Source organism: Procambarus clarkii, chromosome 52 (assembly GCF_040958095.1).
Source record: "Procambarus clarkii isolate CNS0578487 chromosome 52, FALCON_Pclarkii_2.0, whole genome shotgun sequence".
NCBI lineage: Eukaryota > Metazoa > Arthropoda > Malacostraca > Decapoda > Cambaridae > Procambarus > Procambarus clarkii.
The window spans coordinates 21,359,161-21,381,198 of record NC_091201.1 but is presented as its reverse complement, the minus strand read 5'-3'; the positions used below and the strand labels follow the sequence as shown (position 1 = coordinate 21,381,198).

The following is a 22,038-nucleotide window of genomic DNA, read 5'->3' as shown; positions in this document are numbered from 1 at the left end:
TTCAGAAGAAACGGGGAAGAAGAGAGGATAAACGGCTCAAGAAGGCGACCTCGGGTGTTCGTCAGAACATCACCCGAAAGGGAATGACGACAATTGAAATTGTCGTCATTCGACAATTCGAACTCCTGACACCCAGCAGGAGCGCAGGCTCCGGCATGGAGCCCAGTAGGTGTTTCAGATCAGGAAGAGAAAGTGGGACACTCAGGGGGAGAAATAGAACAAACGGTGTACCATTTCCCCACAAAGATACAAGCAGCAGAACAATGGAGAGGCGAAGGAAACAGTAAGGGGACAAAAAGAACATCAGAGCGAATCAAGAAAGCGGAAGAGTTGGGAGCCCCAGCAACAGCCCGGGATGAAGGGGGGGGGGGAAGAAAGGAATAGCCACGAAAGTGACCAGGACGAGCACCAAGCATCGGCTCCAGGAGACAGACACAAAGGGGCGAAAACCGTGAAATCAGAAGTTGGAGTTCCAGGAAATTGGTATAATAACCCCGAACGTTCCATTGAATAATAGACATCGACGAGAAGAGAAAGGACAACAACAGAAAACAAATAAGAAACAAAGACGAAAGAGCAACATAGCACGTTAATGATCAGGATCGGGATCAAGGTCAGCAAAGTCAGGGTTAGGGGGTATGGGTACTCTGAGCAAAGACAGAGGGAAGGAAGCGGGAGAACAGACCAGAGGTGGACGAGCGGGGTCCGGAGGAGGAGGAGGAAGAGTAGGAGACAACCGAGAGGAGCAGGCAAGGATAGCAGCAGGAAGAGGGGAGCGTACCTCAGCAAGGGCAGCCACAGAGAGGGAAGCGGGGGCCAAAGAAACCTCCATAGCATGAACAGGGGGCGCAAATACCGAAATGGGAAGGGAAGGAGCGATAGAGTCAGTAGTAGGGGCCGAGGAAGAAAGCGAAGCCTTCTTGCCTGCCGGGGAGGCGGAAGGAGAGGAGCCAGGCTTACGCTTCTGACTTAAAGGGACAGGTGTCCCAGCAACTACGTACTGGGCAACGGATTCAAGCATCTCTACAGGAGAAGTTGAACGAGAACACACACGACGGCCGTTAGGAGAGAGATGAACATCAGCCCGCACTGACAGGCGGCGGGGAGAGTCAATAGATGGAGAAGGAGGATGGGAAGGAGGATCGGAGCGAGTCGACGAAGAAGACATAGGAGAAATGACAGACCGGGTAGAGAGAAGGGGAACCCCAGACAGAGGACCAGGAGGGGGCACCCTTCGGGACAGAACTTGAAGGAACAGACGAGGGGGCAGTGGGCGTATCAGAGTCCAAGGCCCGGAAACGGTTGTGAGTCTGTGGAAGGTGGGAAGGACGAGGAGAGGAAGAGTGCAACATGCGAGCATAAGAGACGTTAGCATAAGGCGGGAGCCGGCGAACCTGGCGCCTCGCCTCAGGAAAAGATAAATGCTCCCGTGCTTCAAGTTGAGGACGGCTGCCTCAAGCTTGTAATGGATACACGCACAGGAGAAGGTAGAATGGGCCTCATCGCAGTTGGGGCAGCGAGCCTGGGGAGAAGTGCACTGACTTAGAGTGACCATCGCCCCCACACAAAGGACAGAGAGAGACAGACAGTCCCATAGCAGCGGAGGGCACCATGCCCAAACCTCCAGCACTTCTTACAGAGAATAGGAGAAGGAATGTACTCCTGGACAGAGCAGCTGGCCCCAGCAAGAACGAAAGAGGGCAGAAGGGTCCTACCATCAAAAGTAATCTTCACAACCCGAAGGGGCTGACGGCGACGACCACGAGGGGGACGAGTAAATGTGTCTACCCGGAGGACAGAAAGGCCCTGGGCCTCAAGGATATGCTGAATATCATCGTGGCAGTCCTGCAGATTCCGAACACCGGTTGTAACATGGGGCGGAAAAAGAATAGCGCCAACACTGGCACTCAACCGAGCGTTCTTGGAGACCTGAACAGGGGTCTCGCCAAGGCAGGATAAAGCAGCCAAGCGGGAGGCCGCATCCTGAGAAGGAGTAGCAACGACACGTGTACCGAGACGGGTGGGGTTGAAGGTGACAGAGGCATCTACGGAATTAACAAGGTGCCTATGAAGGAAGAAATTGTCAGGAGGTGCAGAATCAAGAGGGAGGAGATCAAAGTATTTGGCCCACAAAGCGGGACCAAACAAGGCTTGATAGGCATCAGAACGGGAAGGAATCAGGCTAGTGTCGGTGCTGAGAACCCCCAGAGAGAGAGTGGTTAAAAGGCGCAGTAGTCACAACTAGAGACTGAGCCGTGCCAAAGGGCGAGGTGGTCACCACCAGAGGCTTTGGGCTCGACCTAACCACAGAGGAGGGAGGGGAGCCGAGGAGATTAGTCAGAAGGGTCAAAGGAGGAGCAAGGTCGGAGCCCAATGCAGCGGGGGCTACAGAGCTCGGTCTTCCAATACAGTCCGACTCGGGAGCTTGGTCGCCCACGCCGCGAGCCTGAGAGGGTACAAGAGGAACATTCAGCAACATAGACACGAAAAGAAACACTCGCTCACGAATGTGCCCCCACACCCACCATGGAGCCACAATTAGAGGCAGGACACCCAACAAGAAGCTATCGCCGATCATGCCGGGGCCTCCTAGGGGTGCGTCGTGAGTATACGCCCCACAAACGCCACCTTAAGAACCGTCAGTCCTTCGAGATCGGGTTCAGTGACGAAAGGGGGATTGACAATAAAAGATTCCCCTCGCTCTCGACGTCGGGTACTACAGTTCTACGGGTGCAAGAGTATGCCTCCTCAAGCACCCGGGCGTCAAAATAGAAGTAGTCCAAAGAAATAACCAAAACAAGCAAAAGGTCAGCAGGAAACGACAAGCAGATAGGAGAAGAGGGGGGGGGGGGGGGGAGAAAAACGAAACACAAGGAAAAGGAAAAGTCGTTCAGCACAATTAGAGAGGACAGCAGCAGGAGCACAAGACCACAAAAGGACAGAGGACTCTCCCAAGGAGCATCACACTCTGGTAGCCGCCCACTAAGCCCCCCTCACAACATCAACGAGCTGAACTGGGAGGGGGGGCAAGCTCATGAAGAGAATCCTAAGAGATGGAATCATACAACATCTCACAGAGAACAATCTTGCAAAATCAACGAAACATGTGTTTGTTCAGTATAGATCCTGCCTTACAAACCTGCTCATATTTCTGGAAATGGTAACCGGCTATTCAGACAAAGGACTTCCCGTAGATTTATCTTACATGGACTTTGCTAAAGCTTTTGTCAACTATCACGTGAGACTGGCAAGGAAACCACCTTCTCACCTTACTTGTTTTAACCATCTACCGCTCGTGTCGTTATGGGGGAGAATATGTCGTTATGGGCGCCTGACAGCAGGGTGGACAGCACTTCGGATTCGTAGTCCTGAGGTTCAGGGTTCGATCCCCGGAGGTGGCGGAGACAAATGGGCAAAATGTTTCTTTCACCCTGATGCCCCTGTTACCGAGCAGTAAATAGGTACCTGGGAGTTAGACAGCTGCTACAGACTGCTTCCTGGGGGGGGGGGGGGGGTTGTAACAAAAAGGAGGCCTGGTCGAGGACCGGGCCGCGGGAACGCTAAGCCCCGAAATAATTTCAAGATAACCTCAAGATAACCAAGATGGGGAAGATGTGTCGCTTTGGAGACGATGCATAGTTATGAGGAAAGGATGTGTCGTAATCGGGGAGCATATCGTTATTGGGAGATGTGTCGTTATTGGGAGAGGCTGTGTTGTTATGGTGGGGGAATGTGTTATGGGGAGGATGTGTCGTTATGGGGGAGACTGTGTCATTGGACATTAAATTGAATACTTATAGGGAAGGATGTGTTATCAGGAAGGCTGTGTCATTATAGGAGGAAAATGTGTCATTCTGGTGGGGGATGTGTCGTTATGGGGATGTGTCGTTATGTGGAGGTAGTGTCGTTATGGGGGGAATGTGTGTTTATGGGGGTGGGTGATACTTGTCCTCCATGGCTTAGCTCTACAATTAGACAGTAAACGGCACCATTTATACATCATAATGAAATAAGTCAATGTTATTCATTTATATGATGCAAGAGATCTTTGGATATCATGTAGAGATTAAATATTAAGAGATAAGAAGTTACCACCAAAAATGGTAATATTATTTCAGATTTGCACAAAATAATTGCTGTAATCGCTTACAACAAATCATTTCTGCACAAAGGACTCCTTCACAGTAAGGCTAACCCTATAACCAAACCAGAGTTTACTTACCACAATGTTTTCTTTGCCGTCAGAAGCCAAGGAGAAGCCAAGACCTTGATCATCCTGGATATCCTTATAGATCCAGGGCTTATATTTGCCTTGCTTCACCTCAAGCTGCTCACACCCAGCGATCTCAGGCTCCAGGCTGCAGGAGTAGAGCGCCCCCTGACGTAGCTGGTCCTCGCTGGTGTTGGCTCGCGGGGCGCCCACCAGCAGCCTTCACCACAACAATATGTCTCGGATCAGGTGTCACTCTTCCTCTCATACATACACATCATTGTCCATACACTTCAGTAGGCAAAAGTTAGCATGAATGTGTGTTAATTTTGCTCAATGTCATTAATGAGTGTCATCTAGTGGTTTTATTATGATCATGTGCGTTATGATGAGGGTGGTGCAAATTATAGAACAGATTATATATTGCAAGGATGTTTCTATTCAAGCCAAGGAAATACATACATTAAGAGAGTAAATGATTTGTCAACACACTGTCAGGATCAAAATATCCAGAGGCTTGAGTTCGATTTGATTATAACTTATTTTAGGATAAGTACGGACTGAAACCTATTTTAAAGTAGGTGGAGCTATAAATCAATAACCTGTTTTAGGATAGGTGAGCTGGGAACCTGTAATTTATTTAGAAAAAGTGGAGCTGGAAGCCTGTAACCTATATTAAACAAGGTAGAAATAGACAGAGGAAACCTAATAAATTTTTGTATTACTACCAATCAACTCCAAATTTATTTTAGATACAGACAATTAACTTTGCCCTACTGTTCACAACCATAAGATCAAGGGGATGATTCCTGCTGCAGGACACAAACGTTTGGGCTCTTTTTTTCCCCCTCACTACCTGATGTAAGTCCTACTAATTACCCAAAGCCTCCTAGCATTATTTAAGCAACGAATAAATATAAAATATTTACTCACTATAATGTTAGTGCTGAATGTAGAACATGATTTTACCCCTGAAATAATATAATTTAATAACGAAATTAGACGAAGCTAAGTGGGAGGTGACGCCATGGGGAGTTGACGAGCCGAGCGACAATGTTGTGGAGCGACTTATCCAAGATATATTGTTGCCTGGAGAGTGTTTGCTGGCATATCAGCCTCCGGTACCTAACATATAACATACATAACAACACATAACATGTTATACATATAACATATATATAAATAAATAAATATATATATTTATATATTTGTATATATATAAATAAATAAAAGGTACAGGAGGCTGATATGCCAGCAAACACTCTGCAGGCAACAATATATCTTTGAGTAATTAGTAGGACCCATTGATGTCTCCATTTGAACATTTGGTGAACATTGACAGGTGAACATTTGGCAATGTTCACCTGCAGCACCTAGCAGTACTCTGGACTCAGACAACTGTTGGGTTGTATCCTGGGGAAGGTCAGTAGTTGGCCTAGGTGAACCTTAATGAGCTTAAACAGACACCCAACCACAGGTTACCAACTGTACTCGGCAGGCTCCTCGCACCCAATACTTGCCGCTCTATATTTAATTAATCCCCATAAAGTTGATTCTAACAGTAATAATAATGCAGTAAAAATGTATGAAGAAAACGATATAAATAATTGTTTGCTTGTCATTTACAAGTATTATTAATATATGTTTCACTCTGACCACTGATCGAGAGGTCAACAGCATAGCCGGAACGTAAGTATGTGGACGAAAAGGGGTCCCACGTAGTACGGTCCTCTCATCACCATTGCTTTTTATAATAATAATAATAATAATAATAATAATAATAATAATAATAATAAACAAATCCACTGGAGTCTTAATTTGAGTTCGAACCTATGCAATGAGCAATCTATGAAATGCGCAAACCTATGCAATGCTTTCATTCAAAACTATCAATGTGCTTTATTGTGCCTATTTATTTATTTATATACAAGAAGGTACATCGGGGGTTAAATCTAAAGTCGTTATATTCCTATATAAGAAGTAAAACCAATAATAAGACTGGGTAGGACCTCTAAAAGATGAGAGAGACTCACCAAGAAATAATGGAAAACAAAAGGGCAGCTAACACACTAAATGAATATTTTACATCAATGTTCACATTAGAAAGGTTAGATGACATCGCATAACGCACATAAATATTTCAAGAAAGTGAAGAGGATCAATTTAGGAGTGTAACCATAACGTGCGACATATTTAGGAAGAGCATTGACACTTAAAGATTCGAAAGCTCCAGGTGTTGATGGAATATAGATCAAAGTTATTAAGGAATTGGCAGAGGAGCAATGCCTTCAACTGAAATTACTTTTCGCAAAATCTCTGGACCAAGGGATAGTCCCCCTAGCCTGGAAATTTACGCATTGTCCCCCTAGCCTGGAATATGAAAATGTAACCCCTATTTTAAATAAAGGCAGAAAGAGTTCAGCGGAGAACTACCTTCCAATCAGATTGACATCACACATCTATAAGCTCACGGGCACAAACCTAAGGGAGGGGGAATCTTTCTCCATCTTTCAGTGAACAATCTTGTAAAATCAACACAACTTTGGTTAGTTAAAAATCGATCCTGCCTTTCAAATCTGTTCACATTTTTGGAAACGGTAACCAGCTACTCAGACAAAGGACTTCCGGTTGGCGTAGTATACAAGGATTTGTATAAAGCCTTTGACAAGGTACCACATGAAAGACCGGCAAGAAAAATTATAGGCACGTGGAATAAATGGAAAAAATTCTAGAATGTAATAACACAATGATTAAAACAAAGAGTGATGCTAAATAGGAATGAATCTGATTGGAGAAAAATGGTAAGTAGGGTACCACAGGGGTCCATTTTGGGCCCAATCCTTATTGTCATTCACATCAATGACAGATGAGATTATTACAAAACACATCATCAAATGTGCAGATGACACAAAGATTTATGTCAAAGTGAGAAATGATATTGATGTTGTAGACTTACAAAGAGATTTGCAGGAATTCCACAAATGGTCAGATGACTGACAAATGCTTTTTAATATGACAAATGCAAGACTCTGCATGTGGGGTACAACAACCCGCGCCACAAACTACCAAATTAATACATTACAACAAATTGATGAAGAAAAGGACCTTCGAGTCAAAATCTACAACTCAATGATAGGTGCACAGCAGGTTGGGGCAGCAGTTAAAAAAAGCTAACCAAACACTTGGAATAATCAAGCCTATCTTCGTTTTCAAGCAAAATAAGGTAGTGATTTAATTGTATAAATCTCTGGTGCTCCCCCATTTGGATTACTGTATCCAAGCACGGAGATCTCATCTTCAGAAGGATGTAGCTGCTCTGGAGAAGGTGCAACACCGGGCAACAAAAATCATTCCAGAGCTAAGTCAACTCGTGTATCAGGAACGGTTGAGGGCCACAGAGCTAACAACACTATAAACCCGGCATGACAGGGGTGGATCTTATTGAAACATTTAAAATACTGAATAAATTGGAGGATGTCGATTCGAAAAATTTCTTCAAAAAGGTTAGATGTAACACAAACAAGGAATAACGGTTTCAACCTCACAAGCCACAATGTAGGACTGGAGAACAAGAGATGCTTTTTCACCCACAGGGTTATTAACCCATGGAACCACCTACCCTCTGAAGCCGTATAATGCCAAAAACTCTTGGGATTTAAAGTACAGTTGGAAAAGATCATCAAGGCAAATGGAGGACCTTCGACAAGCCGCCGGCTTCCTGTCCTCGTTGAGGCCATAAGTGTTAGTGGCTCTAAGGTAAACTCAGGTAAACTCTTGTCTATGTATGGGACAAGGAACTTTTTTTTTCCCCTTTCTATTGCTATGTTAACATTGTCTACCTGATGTTAAATTTGATTTGATAATTTACTACCTTATCAAATGTAGAAGGTCTTTCCTATGTTTAGTGTAAGTTTGTTGGTCGACATTCACGAGCGGATGTTATTAATTCACTGTTGACTATTATTTAGTGTGTGGGGATTGGGGTCAGAATAGACAAAGGTAGTATCGTCTGCAAATAGTATAGGTTTAAGAATTTTAGAAACATTTGGCAAATCTTTGATGTATATAAGAAATAGGAGAGGTCCCCAAGATGTTGACCTGTGGCCCCGCTACTGCCATTGGTAGAGTGGGGGGGAGGTTATGTTATTGATGACTATACACTGGTGTCTGTCACTGATATAAGAACGAGTATAGTTCAGATCAAGGGCTCGGGTACCATAGTGATGAAGTTTAAGTAAGAGGTAGTTATGGTTTACATTACAAAAGGCCTTTCTCAAGGTCAATGAAGAGGCCAATTGGGAACTTAATTTTGTCAAGGGCTGTATAGATTTTATTAAGCAGCCTAATAAAGGCATCATTCATACTGTAAGGGTATGGGTTTCCACCAGCTAAATCTTTTACTAATGTGAGGTGCACGTGTGTTGCCGTGCACCAGGCACGTAAATGGCCGTGCACTCTGTCTAGATTTGTAACCCGTACACAAAACATCCCGTGTTTAGGCTCGTTGGAGAGCCCAGGTCATCAGCATCCCAAATATGTTACAATGGCCGTTGTAGCGTATTTGTGGAAATAGAGCGTGTAGCAGTTTTTACTGCAGGGTCATTCCATCTCAAATCACCAAAAAAGTCCCCTATGGCTCCCACTCGACACTCTCCAAATGCCATGAAATTTTGTAGGTAAGATAGCCCTAGACCCCAAATAACACTTTGCAAAATATTAGAGCTCAATCTGCTTTGGTTCTTAAATACCAGGTCCATACTGAGAGGGCTCTCGTCCTGTTAATGCGTAAATACCACAAAAATTACCAACTTTGACCCTTTGTTAAATCACGACTAGTGCCAAGATAGATGTGAAATATGGCATACCACAGCAACTTTTGGTGCGGAATACAACAGTGTAATCAAAAAAGTAGTTTGGGTAGCCATTCAGCTACCAATCCATGCTAATATCACTGCCAATATATCTCAAAATATCTCAATATGCGTCATTCCCAATTTGGTTTTGAAAGACACCATTGGATAGAGCAGATTTTTCTGTACAAGAGTAACTTTTATTTAGGTTGGGATCTGAATTCCTAGTTCAGCCTGAGGACACTGAAAATGACATACCTTGGTGCGATATCGAAAAAATTAAATTATGATTCTCCATCTTCTTGTGCACTTGATCATGACTGCTAGCAATTGATATCAAACTGATTGAAATTTTAAGCTTCATTGGGTAGAATATTTTTGGGTGGGATTCAGAACTATTATTAAACAATCAGTGCTATTTTTGGTTCCTGTCCAATATTTATCTTTACATCTTTGTAGTGTCGTGTCAACAGGTCAAACATTGCTGTTTACTTATTTGTGTATTTACTTGCAATAAATACACAAATAAATAAAAAGCAATATTAATATTAATGTATTACGGTCTCACTTGATATTACTGTATTCAGTAAATAATTTGAATTGAATTCGATTACGGATACGTCATAATCAGGATTCCATTGGTTAATTGCCATGTGTATTGCTAGCATGAGTGTGCTCTTCTGAATGTCACTTGACAACCTACACTCCCAACAAAGGCTTGAAGTTTCTAAAACATATAGTGCAGAAGATCAAAAACTGATAGCGAAGCGAAGTGAACTGAACTTGGATGGAGAATCTCAAGTGTGCCTCCATCATGAAGCTTTGCTGTTGTCGAAATTTGAATTTTTGTAAAAACTTGCTGCAATCCCTTCAAGAAGAAATGTCATGTAAAGCAAAAAGATTTGCGACCAACACAGTAGCTACTGCAGCGGATAATCCTAGGATAAGACTCCACGTGAGCTTGGGAACCTGTGAGAAAGTGGCCCGCCCGTGACTAGCCTTGCCTGGCTATCGGGCGTGGCCCCCTAGCCGATGGGGTTGCCAATCTTTTAGTTGGTAGTGGCTCAGCCACCATGGACCAAAGCAAGGAATACACTAATAATGGATAAATTTGCCTTCTGCAAATTGCCATGCTCTGGATTTGACAGCCTACAATTTACGTACGCCTCGCATATAAAAGTGTCATTTTCAGAGTCCTGTGGCTGAACTAGGAGTTCAGATCTCAATCTAAATAAAAGTTACTCTGTACAGAAAAATCTGCTCTATCCAATGGTGTCATTCAAAACCAAATTGGGAATGACGCATATTGAGATAATGAGATTTATAGGCAGTGATATTAGCATGGATTGGTAGATGAATGGCTACCCAAACTACATTTTTTAATTACACTGCTGTATTCCGCACCAAACGTTTCCCTGGTATGCCAAATTTCACACCTCTCGGGGCACTAGTCGTGATTTAACAAAGGGTCAAAGTTGGTAATTTTTGTGGTATTTACGCATTAACGGGACGAGAGCCCATTCCATATGGACCTGTTATTTAAGTACAAAGCTGATTGAGCTCTAATATTTTGCACATTTTCATTTGGGGTCTAGGGCTACTTTATTACAAAATTTTATTAGATTTAGAAAGGGTCGAGTGGGAGGCCTTTGGTGAATTCACATGGAATGATCCTGCAAGAGTGAGAGAGACAGAAGCGAGGAGGGAAGGCTTGAGGTGGGCAGCCATCCCGAGCCATTCCCATAGCAACCAAGACAGACGCCTTCGGGACGCCACTTTGCATGCCAACCAACCAAGTAAGTAATTATCAAAAGAAGGCACCAAACGGGAAGGCTATGTAGCACCATCAAATGCACAGAATAATCAGAGGGCGCTAAATATCACCAAGGATGCCAATACGAGAACAAAAACGCATAAGGCGAACGATATCAAAAGTATCCGAGTCACCAAGAATTCTATTGAGGGACAGGTGACCACGAGGGGCGGTCGGAAAGCAAGACACACGCTCGTCCTGGAAGTCAGGACATTCAAGAAGGACATACACGACCATAAGAGGGACAATGCAACTAGGACAATAAAGAGCTGGGCGGCGCTCCATCAAGTGACCATGGGTTAAGTGAGTATGGCCAATACGCAACCTTGCCAGAGCTGTTTCCCATCGCCGGGAAATCGTGGCCGTCCTCCTTCCGCCGGTTACGGTGGAAGGAGGACGGCCACGAGGAAACACAACATTTATGAGTACAGAGTTTGTTACCAGTAACAGACGACCAATTAAGAAGCCTGCCAACAGGTAAGAACAGAGGATGGATAACCGGGTAAAAGTCGGAATATGGAATACCTTTACGAGAGACGGGACAAGAGCGGACAGCTTCCTTGGCGGCAGCATCCGCACGCTCATTTAAAGACACACCAATAGGACTGGGAACCCAACAAAACTCAACTGACTTAAATTTACTGTGAACAAGAAACAGCCAATGCTGGATCTCGACAACTACTGGATGAACCGGATTAAAGGACCCGAGAGCCATGAGAGCACTGTGAGAGTCAACAACAACTACAAAGGAAGACTGACCGAGAGAAAGCAGGAGACGAAGGGCATAGAGAATAGCATAAAGCTCCGCTGTAAAGATGCTAGTCTCCGGAGGTAGGCGACACATAAGTGCGATCAGGAAAAACAACAGAGTAGCCAACACCGTCCGCAGACTTAGACCCATCGGTGAAGACAGAAACGGAGCGGGAGTGAGAAGAAAAGTGCTCAAGGAAAAGGCATTTTAGAACCGTAGGAGGGGTTAAAGCTTTAGTGATACGGGTGAAGGAAGTACAAAACCGCGGAAGAGGGACTCTCCACGGGGGCAAAGAAGGAACAACACGAGGAGAAACATTAGAAATATGAAAAGAAAGAATCCTGTAGGCGAGATAACCGGACAGAAAGAGGGAGGTGGTGAAGAGGAACAGGAACCGCAGGAGGGGTAAAAGTTAAAGCACGACAGAGGTGAGAGGAAGGATGTTGTAAGGACCGCGCAAGATAGCGAAGACAGTAGCGATCACGGCGGTCCTGGAGAGACAGGAAGCCAGTGTCAACATACAAGCTAAGGACGGGAGTCGAACGAAAGGCACCAGAACTGAGGCGCAACCCAGTATGGTGCAAAGCATCAAGTCAGCGAAGAGTAGAAGGAGAAGCAGACGAGTAAGCAGGGCAACCATAATCGAGCTTAGACAGGACGAGAGAGGAATGTAAAGCAAGGAGAGTGCGCCTATCTGCCCCCCAAGAAGTATGGGACAAGACCCGAAGGAGGGTAAGGGCCTTAGAGCACTCAACACGGAGGTAAGAGATATGGGGAGACCAAGACAAACGAGTGTCAAGGAATAACCCCAAAAGCTTCGCGGAATCTGTGTTCTCAAGGGGATGACCATAAAGTGACAAAGAGGGACGAACAACGACCCGTTTCCGCGTAAAAGTCATGGCACAAGTCTTAGTAGTAGAGAACTTGAAGCTATGATCGGTGGCCCAAGACGACACGGCATCAATTGCAAGTTGAAGCCGGCGCTGAATGAGAGGCGAATCATCACCCTGACAGCAAAGGGTAAGATCATCGACATAGAGAGTGGAGAAGACACCTGAAGGAAGAGAGGAAAGGAGACCATTGAGGGCAACCAGAAAAAGAGAAGTGCTCAGAACACTACCCTGGGGCACAACTTCGTATTCTGAAAAGAGGCAGAGAGAGCAGTACCAAGGCGCACCCGAAAGGAACGACGAGAGAGGAAGCTGCGGAGAAAGAGAGAGAGATGACCACGAAGGCCAAAAGAATGAAGTTGAGATAGAATATGATATCACCAAGTGGTGTCGTTAGCCTTTACCAGGTCAAAAAGGACCGCAACAACGGAGGTCTTCGCAGCAAAAGCAGTACGAATATAGACCTCCAAGTTCACCAGACATCTGTCGTGCTGCGGCACTTGCGGAAACCAAATTGAGAAGAAGAGAGGAGGTGATGATGTTCCAGGAACCACATCAGACGAACGTTAACCATACGTTCAAAGAGTTTGCAGTCACAACTTGTGAGGGCAATAGGGCGAAAGTCCTTAGGGGAAGTACCCAGAGACCCCGGTTTGCAAACAGGGAGGACAACGGCATCGAGCCAGTCCTCAGGGACTGACGACGACTCCCAGATCCGGTTATACAGACTCAGTAAATACTGAGACGTGCACGGAGGGAGATGGCGAAGCATCTCATAATGAATACCATCGGAGCCCGCCGCCGTGGAACCGCATAGGGCCAGGGCAGAACGAAGTTCAGAGAGAAAGAAGGTATCATTATAGGGAAGCTGAAGACGAATGCAGAAATCTAAAGGACGAGATTCAAGGACAGGTTTACGAAGAAGGAATGATTGGGGAAGATGGAGACCAGAGCTAACAGAAGAAAAGTGGGAACCCAGTTCGGAAGCGACCTGAAACGGGTCCGCCACAGGAGTATCATGGAGGTGAAGGACCGGTGAAACATCGGGAACGAGCTTACCTGCTATCTTGCGAATTCGCTACCAGATCTGGGGCAAAGGAGTTTCGGACGTAATTGTTGAGACATAATATGCCCAACATTCACGTTTAGCCGTACGGATGGCCCTACGGGCCACCGCACTCGCTTTCCGAAAGAAAAGGAAAGAATCGGCCGTCTGCCGACGGCGGTGCCTCTTCCAGGCTGCACGCTTACAGCGGACAGCCCGGGCACAATCCGCATTCCACCAGGGAACGCACTTCCGCGGACCCCGAGAGGAAGAGCGAGGAATAGAGCGGAGAGCAGCAGTGAAGACAGTGTTATGAAAAAGAAGGAGAGCGCGAGGGAGAGGCAGAAGGGAGAGGTCAGAGAGAGCAGCACTGAGGGTACGCTTTAGCAAACTGCCACCTAGGAAAAGAGGGAAGGGCGAAACGAGAAAAAGGAAACAAGGATATGGAAATGATCACTGCCATGGAGGTCATCAAGAACCTGCCACGTGAAATCTAAGTAAAGAGAAGAAGAGCAGAGAGAAAGATCAAGACAGGAAAGGGTGCGAGTCCAAGAGTCCAAATGAGTGGGCTCACCAGAATTCAGAAGAGACAGGGAAGAAGAGAGGAGAAACGGCTCAAGAAGGCGACCCCGGGTATTCGTCAGAACGTCACCCCAAAGAGAATGACAACAATTGAAGTCCCCCAGCAGGAGCACAAGCTCCGGGAAGGAGTCCAAGAGGTGTTTCAAATCAGGAAGAGAAAGCGGGACACTCGGGGGTAGATAAATGGAACCAACTGTGTACCATTTCCCCACAAAGATACGAGCAGCAGAACAATGGAGAGGCAAAGGAAAAAGTAAAGGAACAAAGGGAACATCACGCGAATCAAGAGAGCAGAAGAATTAGGAGCCCCAGCAACGGCTGGGGGGGGGGGGAGGGAGAGAAAGGAATAGCCACGAAAACGACCAGGACGAGCACCAAGCATCGGCTCCTGGAGACAGACACAAAGGGGCGAAAACCGCGAAATCAGAAGTTGGAGTTCGAGGAAATTGGCTCAATAACCTCGAACGTTCCATTGAAGAATGGACAACGACGAGAAGGGAAAGGACAACAACAGAGAACAAGGAAGAAAGAAAGGCGAAAGAGCAACACAGCACGTTAAAGAATATCAGGGTCAGGATCAGGGTCAGCAAAGTCAGGGTTAGGGGGCATGGGTAAACTGAGCAAAACGGAGGGAAGGAAGCGGGAGAACAGACCAGAGGTGGGCGGGCGGGGTCCGGAGGAGGAGGAGAGAGGAGACAACGGAGAGGAGCAGTCAAGGACAGCAGCAGGAAGAGGGGGAGTAGAAAGAGGGGAGCGCACCTCAGCAAGAGCAGCAACCGAAAGGGAAGCAGGGGCCAAAGAAACCTCCATAGCAGGAACAGGGGGCACAATCACTGAAATGGGAGGGGAAGGAGCAACAGAGCCAGAAGTAGGGGCTGAGGAAGAAAGAGAAGCCTTCTTACCCGCCGGGGAGGAGGAAGGAGAGGAGCCAGGCTTACGCTTCTGACTTAAAGAGACAGGTGTCCCAGCAACTACGTACCGGGCAACGGATTCCAGTGTCTCAACAGGAGAAGCTGAACGAGAGCACACACGACGGCCGTTAGGAGAGCGAAGCAATAAGATGCTTATCTTAACATACTAAGAAGGTTAGGTAAGGTCGGTGTTTTCTATGAAGCTTTTCAAGGTAAATTAAAATATGCTCAATAAATTAGTATGTCACATATGCACTTATTTAATAAGTCAATATTGACTTAAAGAAAGTGCGAGAACGGGTTGCTTAGTGACAGAGTCAGAGGGAGGGGGTGAGGAAGAAAGCGAAACCTTCTTACCCGACGGAGAGGAAGAAGGAGAGGAGCCAGGCTTACGTTTCTGTCTCTAAGAGACAGATGTTCCAGTAACAACGTACCGGGCGACAGACTCAATGGTCTCAGCAGGAGAAGAGGAGCAGGAGCGAATAACACGAAGATTGCTGGGAGGATGATGGATATCAGCCTGGACAGACAGGTGGCGTGTAGGGTCAAGAGACTGGGGGAAGGGTCGGGAAGAAAGAGTGGGGGAAGATGGGGAAGAAGACAAAGGAGATATGGCGGACTGGGTAGGAAGGGGGGAAATCCCAGATGGAGAACCGGGAGGGAGACCATCTGTGACAGGAGGCAAAGGAACAGGGGAGGAGGTGGTGGGTGTGGTTGGATTTAAGGCCTGGAAACGGTTGTGAGACTGAGGAAGACGGGAAGGACGAGGAGAGGTAGAACGCAACAGGCAAGGTAGGAGACGCCCGCGAAAGGGGTGAGACGACGAACTTGCGTCTCGCTTCAGGAAAAGACAGACGATCACGGTGCTTCAAGTTGAGGACGGCTTCCTCGAGTTTGTAGTGCAAACACGAGCGTGAGAAGGTAGGGTGAGCTTCACCGCAATTGAGGCAGCGAGCTTGGGGAGAAGTGCACTCGGATTTAGAATGTCTACCGTCCCCACACAAGGGGTACACATACACAGTACTGGTGCATTTGAGGACACCGTGCCCGAACTTCCAACACTTATTGCATAGTCTAGGAAGGGAATGTACTCCTGAAAGGAGCATCTGGCACCAGCAAGAATAATAGAGGGCGGAAGGGCCCTATTCAAAGGTAATTTTTGCAACTCGAAGGGGCTGACGGCGACGACCACGAGGGGGTCGAGTAAACGTGTCCACCTGGAGGACAGAATGGCCTTGGGCTTCGACGATATGTTTAATATCCTCATGGCAATCTTTGAGGTCCTGAACACCAGTTGCAACATGGTGCGGGAGGAGAACAGTGCCAACACTGGCATTTAACCGAGCGTTCTTGGAGACCCGAACAGGGTCTCTCCAATGCAGGACAGAGCGGCTAAGTGAGTAGCTGCATCCTTAGAAGGAGCAGCGACGACACACGTACCGTAACTGGTGGAGTTAAAAGTAACAGAGGCATCTACTGAATCAACAAGGTGTTTATGGAGGGAGAAATCGTCAGGAGGAGTAGAATCCAGATGGTGGAGATCAAAGTATTTAGCCCACGTAGCGGGACTAAACAAGGCGTTGTAAGTACTATTACGGGATCGTGCGAGTGCGGCCGTGGTGGGAATGGCGTTGAGAACCCCCGGAGTTTATGTGGGTAAAAGGCGCAGTAGTCACAATGAGAGTCGAAGCCGTGCCAGGGGACGAGGTGGTCACCACTGGGGGCTGGGGACTCGACCCTACTGCAGAGGAGGGAGGGGAGCTGAGGGGAGTACTCAGGTCGTCGGGGCCTAATGCAGCAGGGGCTACAGGGCCTGGTGTTCAAACACAGTCCGACTCGGGGGCTTGGTCGCCCACCCCACGAACCTGAGAAAGTACAAGGGAAACATTATCAGCCATGAAAACGAGGGAAAACTTTCATTCACTAATGTGCCCCCACACCCACCATGGAGCCACAATTAGAGGCAGGACACCCAACAAGAAGCTATCGCCGATCTTGCCGGGGCCCCCAGGGGTGCGGCGTGAGCATACCTTCCACAAACGCCACCTTAAGAACCGTGAGTCCGTCGAGAGCGGGTTCAGTGACGAAAGGAGGATTAACAATAAAAGGTTCCCCTCGCTTGAGACGTTGGGTACTACAGTTCTACGGGTGCAAGAGTATGCCTCCTCAAACACCCGGGCGTGAAAACAAAAGAAGGTCGAAAGAATAATCAAAACAGGCAAAAGGTTGGCAGGAAATGACAATTTGATAGGAGAAGAGGGAGGGGGGGGGAGAGAAAAATGAAACACGAGAAAAGGAAAAGGGGCCTGGCAAAATTGGTAAAGGCAGCAGCAGGAGCATAAGGCTGCAAAAGGACAGAGGACTGACCAATGGAGCATTACACTCCAGCAGCCGCCCACCAAGCCCCCTCACGGCGACAACGAGCCAGACAGTGAGGGGTGACAGTTGTACAGTTTGACTTGTCTGTGGGAGACAAGATAAAATTAACGTAAGTGTCCTATTATTTTTAACGTGATCAATTAGTCATTGATTCTTGATTGTCCAAGGGACGAAATGTTAATGCAAGATTTTAATTAAGGAGGGTTGCTAGAGTTGCCAGTAACCCAAGTAGTCATTTTTAATGTCATTGTAGACTACTGGTTTGATTGCATTTGCAACTGCTATTTGCAGGGGAGGGCTGCAAGGAACATAAGTAACTGACAGGAGGTTACAGGAGACTTGTCTCCTAACCTACCTTGTTGTTGCATTGGGATTATAGATTAATATGTTTTGCTTGATTGCATCCTTTGTGAACACTCAGTATGTTCAAGTTAGATCATTTATACACCACAACGAGATTGCAGGTAGGATCCTATAGTCATACTCGTAGCTGGTGTCTAGCTGTCGTAAAAGTGTCACAGGAAGGATTTCGAGTAACGTCATTGATATGTTCGTTGTTGTAGTAGTTAGTACTTTGTTGAATAAACTGTGGTAAAAATCTCAGTGTTAAGTTGAACGCTGTAATTTCGTACATCCCACACTATTAATGATTTACATGTGTTCTGCCATGTTGCCTGAAATTATTATCGCTATTCATTTGAGACTGCGTCTTGAACTTCAAACTGAATTCATAGCACCACACAATAAATAATATGTTGCGAGAATCCGTGACCTACTCGTTAGATTTGCTCCAGCGATATGCGAAGGTCGAGGGCCTAGTGATAGGGATTTCAAACTTTAAAGGTCTAGGCGTTTGCTCATGCCTAGTCATTCTTTTTATGGTCTCTAGTGTGGGGATTGAGTTGCTTACGACACCTAGCATGTTAGCTAAGCAGGTCCTTCCTCAAGAGACCCATCTAGACTTTCAATTTAAAGCTGACGGATGTAATACTAGAATATTAAGATGAAAAATCCTACAGGTACGTCAATTCACCTGGGCTCTAGGAGACTGGAACTGCGAACCCCATGCGTGCGAGACTGAATCTCCACATTACACATTATCAGCAGTAACATCTACTCTCGCCTCCCCCAGGCGACTGTAGATGTGTATTGCTTTTGTATAAAGTCATTGCACCCCTTTTTGATTAACGTAAAACTCACCTATATTTATATTTATCTTCATAATTTTGAGTAAAGCCAAGGTTTAAGGGCTTTGTTTTTCATTACGTATTACTTATTATTTTGTGTGTTATTAAAGTCATTTTTGTTATATTAAATGTTTAAAGTTTTTTTTTTTATTCTTTTTTATTTTTACCTGCAGTTCACACCATACAGGTCATAAGCAGTTTTATTTATTTTGTTTACTTTTTTATTAATGTGCGCATGGCACAACACCAGCTAGAATAGCCTATTACAGATTATAGCCACTGCGCCAAAACTGTGAGGGCGCCAGCAGTTTGGCGATTGGCTGGCCATGGTCACGTTCCGAAGCTGACCAATGGGGAGCCAGCCCCCGGGCTGTGCCGTCACCGGGCAGGCGATGCTGAGGGCTCAGAGCGCCAGAAGCTTAGAGTCACATGGCCCTTAGCACAGAGCATAAGTGCGCCGAAGGTGCTCTCAAGTTTGCAGGTTTAATAGCCTTGACCAGTGGATGCATGCAGCCTGACGTGTGTCATAACATTACAGAAGACTAGTGTACTTCATGGAAGTACGAAGAAGCCGAGTTCCAGATGTGTAACGGCGCCGAGGACTGTGAACTGTTAGTCTTGGAGGAGCTGGGGACGGAAACGGGGCCGGAGCAGTGAGTGGTACCCCACCAGGGGATCCCCAAGGACAACGCAGTGTTGCTGGCGACTGGGTCACATCCACTGGGGACTTGGAAGGGAGACATGTCCGGATCTAGGAGAATATCTCAGTGAAGGAAAGAGTGAGGGAGACGACGTGTGCATGAATCAACTGGTAGAACCAGTTGGGAGGAACTGCAATTTCGGAGTAAGGACGGCGATGACGCATTGCTTCACGACGCCTGTGGACTTGTGACTCTCGACCAGATCGCCGAGGAGCGACCCAGGAACCGAGGACCACTACGACCATCGGAGGCCAGGCGTCTGAGGGCAGGATGTGCTAAGGTAGATCATTAATTCCCTCCCACTTTCCCTTGAAAATTAGGCGAGTTAGGCCCATTTACACAAACATATTAGCATGTTCTTTGTATCTTAGGAGTAAGTTAGGCTGTAGGTCATCATATATATTATCTACTACCTGATGGAGTCAGCGAGTGGCAGAGCCGAGGCGACATCTTGTCTACAAGGAACGTGATTGTTTAGACCCTAGGATTTGTGAGACTGTTTAGACCTTAGGATGTTAGAGATGGCTCTCCATGTACTTTTTATATTTCCTTTGACTTCTTTAAATGTATTCCATAAAAGAAAAGTTTGGCTTTTCGTATTATTGGTAGACGAACATGCACAAAACCGGAATGACAACGAACAGAAGAGTAATGTACAGAATCCAGAAGCTATCTCTCAGACAAATAGAAACAACGTAAGATATTTAAAGTACTTCTACACTAATGCCAGAAGCCTGGTGAATAAATTTGAAGTACTGTATGCATATGCTGAGGCCGAGACACCAGACATTATTGACATTAGTGAAACATGGAGACGAGAGGACATTATTGAAGGAGGAATCCTCCTCCCAGGGTACCATCCACCGTTCAGAAAGGACAGAACAACAAGAGCAGGTGGTGTACTCCTTTATGTGAAAGAGGACCTGAATGAACCAATAATGAGGAACAGAAAACCTCGGAGTCTGTATGGTACGATATTTCTAGCTCAAGATGGTAACATACTGACAGTGGGAGTATGCTACACGGATGACACAGCAACAGGAGATAAAGTTACTGATCTGCATAATGTAATCAATGCTGCGTCACAAACCCAATCTCTTATAATGGGCGATTTTAACCACTAGACAATAGATCGGGTAAATCTAACATCAAGCAGGTGATCAGTTTCTAGACCTGGTGCAGGATTCATTTTTCATACAATATGTGGTAGAGCCCAATCGAGGTAACAGCATTCAGGACCTTGAGCTAACATCAAAAGGGGGGGCATGTCGATAAAATTCAAGTAGGGGAAAAGATTCACCCCATCGTGTGATGACAATATTCTAAGATGGAATACAATTACAGAAACTATCGTAAAGGTCCAGGATGATGACCTAGACTACCATCGAGTAGACTATCAGGGAATGAGAGAGGAATTGCAAAACACCTCATGGAGGGAACTGACAGGTGATCAGGGCAGGGAAACCTCATGGGAAAATTAAAAAAGAAAGAAAAGGCCTTACTGAACTCGTACAAAGATGTGTCAAAAATGAAAATGAAAAGCAAGGCAACAAGATAGATGACACAAGTAGGTAAAAGAGCATTGTCAAATAAACGGAACCTCTGGAGACGATATAAATCCACGATTAACATCATTGATTACGAGATATATAACAGGGCATTCAATTCAGCTAACGAGGAAATCAGATTAGCCAAAATAAACTACGAAAGAAAGCTTGCCCAAAACATAAAGGAAGATCCAAAGTAAGTAATAATCAAAATATGGCACCAAACCGGTAAGATTATGTAGCACCATCAAATGTGCGGAATAATCAGAGGGCGCTAAATATCACCAAGGATGCCAATACGAGAACAGAAACGCATAAGGCGAATGATATCAAAAGCATCCGAGTCACCAAGAATTCCATCGAGAGACAAGCGACTGCGAGGAACGCGGAGCAAGACACACGCTCGTTCTGGAAGTTAGGACATTTAACAAGGATATGAATGACCATAAGAGGGACAAGGCAATTTGGACAATAAGGAGCAGGGGGGCACTCCATTAAGTGACCGTGAGTTAAGCATGTATGGCCAATACACAACGTCGCCAGAGCCGTTTCCCACCGCTGGTTACGGTGGTAGGACGAAGGCCATAAGGACAATACTCTTAAGAGAACGCAGTTTGTTACCAGTAAAAGACCAACAAACCCGCCAACGGGTAAGGATGGAGGAATGAATAACTGGGTAAATGTCGGAATAAGAAATATCTTTACAGGAGATGGGACAAGAGCAGACAGTTTCCCTAGCGGCAGTGTCCGCATGCTCATTTAAAGAGACACCAATATGGCTGGGAACCCAGCAAAACTCAACCGACTTAAATTTACTGGAAATAAAAAACAGCCAATGCTGAATCTCCACAACCACTGGATGGACCGGATTAAAGGACCCGAGAGCCAGGAGAGTATAACGAGAGTCAACGACAACTACAAAGGAAGATTGACAACGAGAAAGCAGGAGACAAAGAACATAGAGAATAGCATAAAGTTCCCCTGTGAAGATGTTAGTCTCCGGAGGTAGGGACACATATAAGTGCTGCCAGGAAAAACAACAGATTAGCCTTCACCGTTTGCAGACTTAGACACATCGGTGAAGATGGAAACAGAGTTGTAGTGCGAAGAAAAATGCTCAAAGAAAAGGTGTTTCAGAACTGTAGGAGGGGTAAAAGCTTCAGTGATGCAGG

At 45.9% G+C, this 22,038-nt stretch overlaps 1 protein-coding gene across 1 annotated transcript in view; it reads right to left on the bottom strand.

The window, feature by feature from the left end:
* Nucleotides 1-22,038, bottom strand: part of LOC123763674 (integrin alpha-8) — a 293,676-nt gene that overhangs the window by 269,562 nt on the left and 2,076 nt on the right. The window contains 1 exon segment of the mRNA XM_069304445.1: nt 4,223-4,430. Coding sequence (XP_069160546.1) covers nt 4,223-4,430 — 208 coding nt within the window.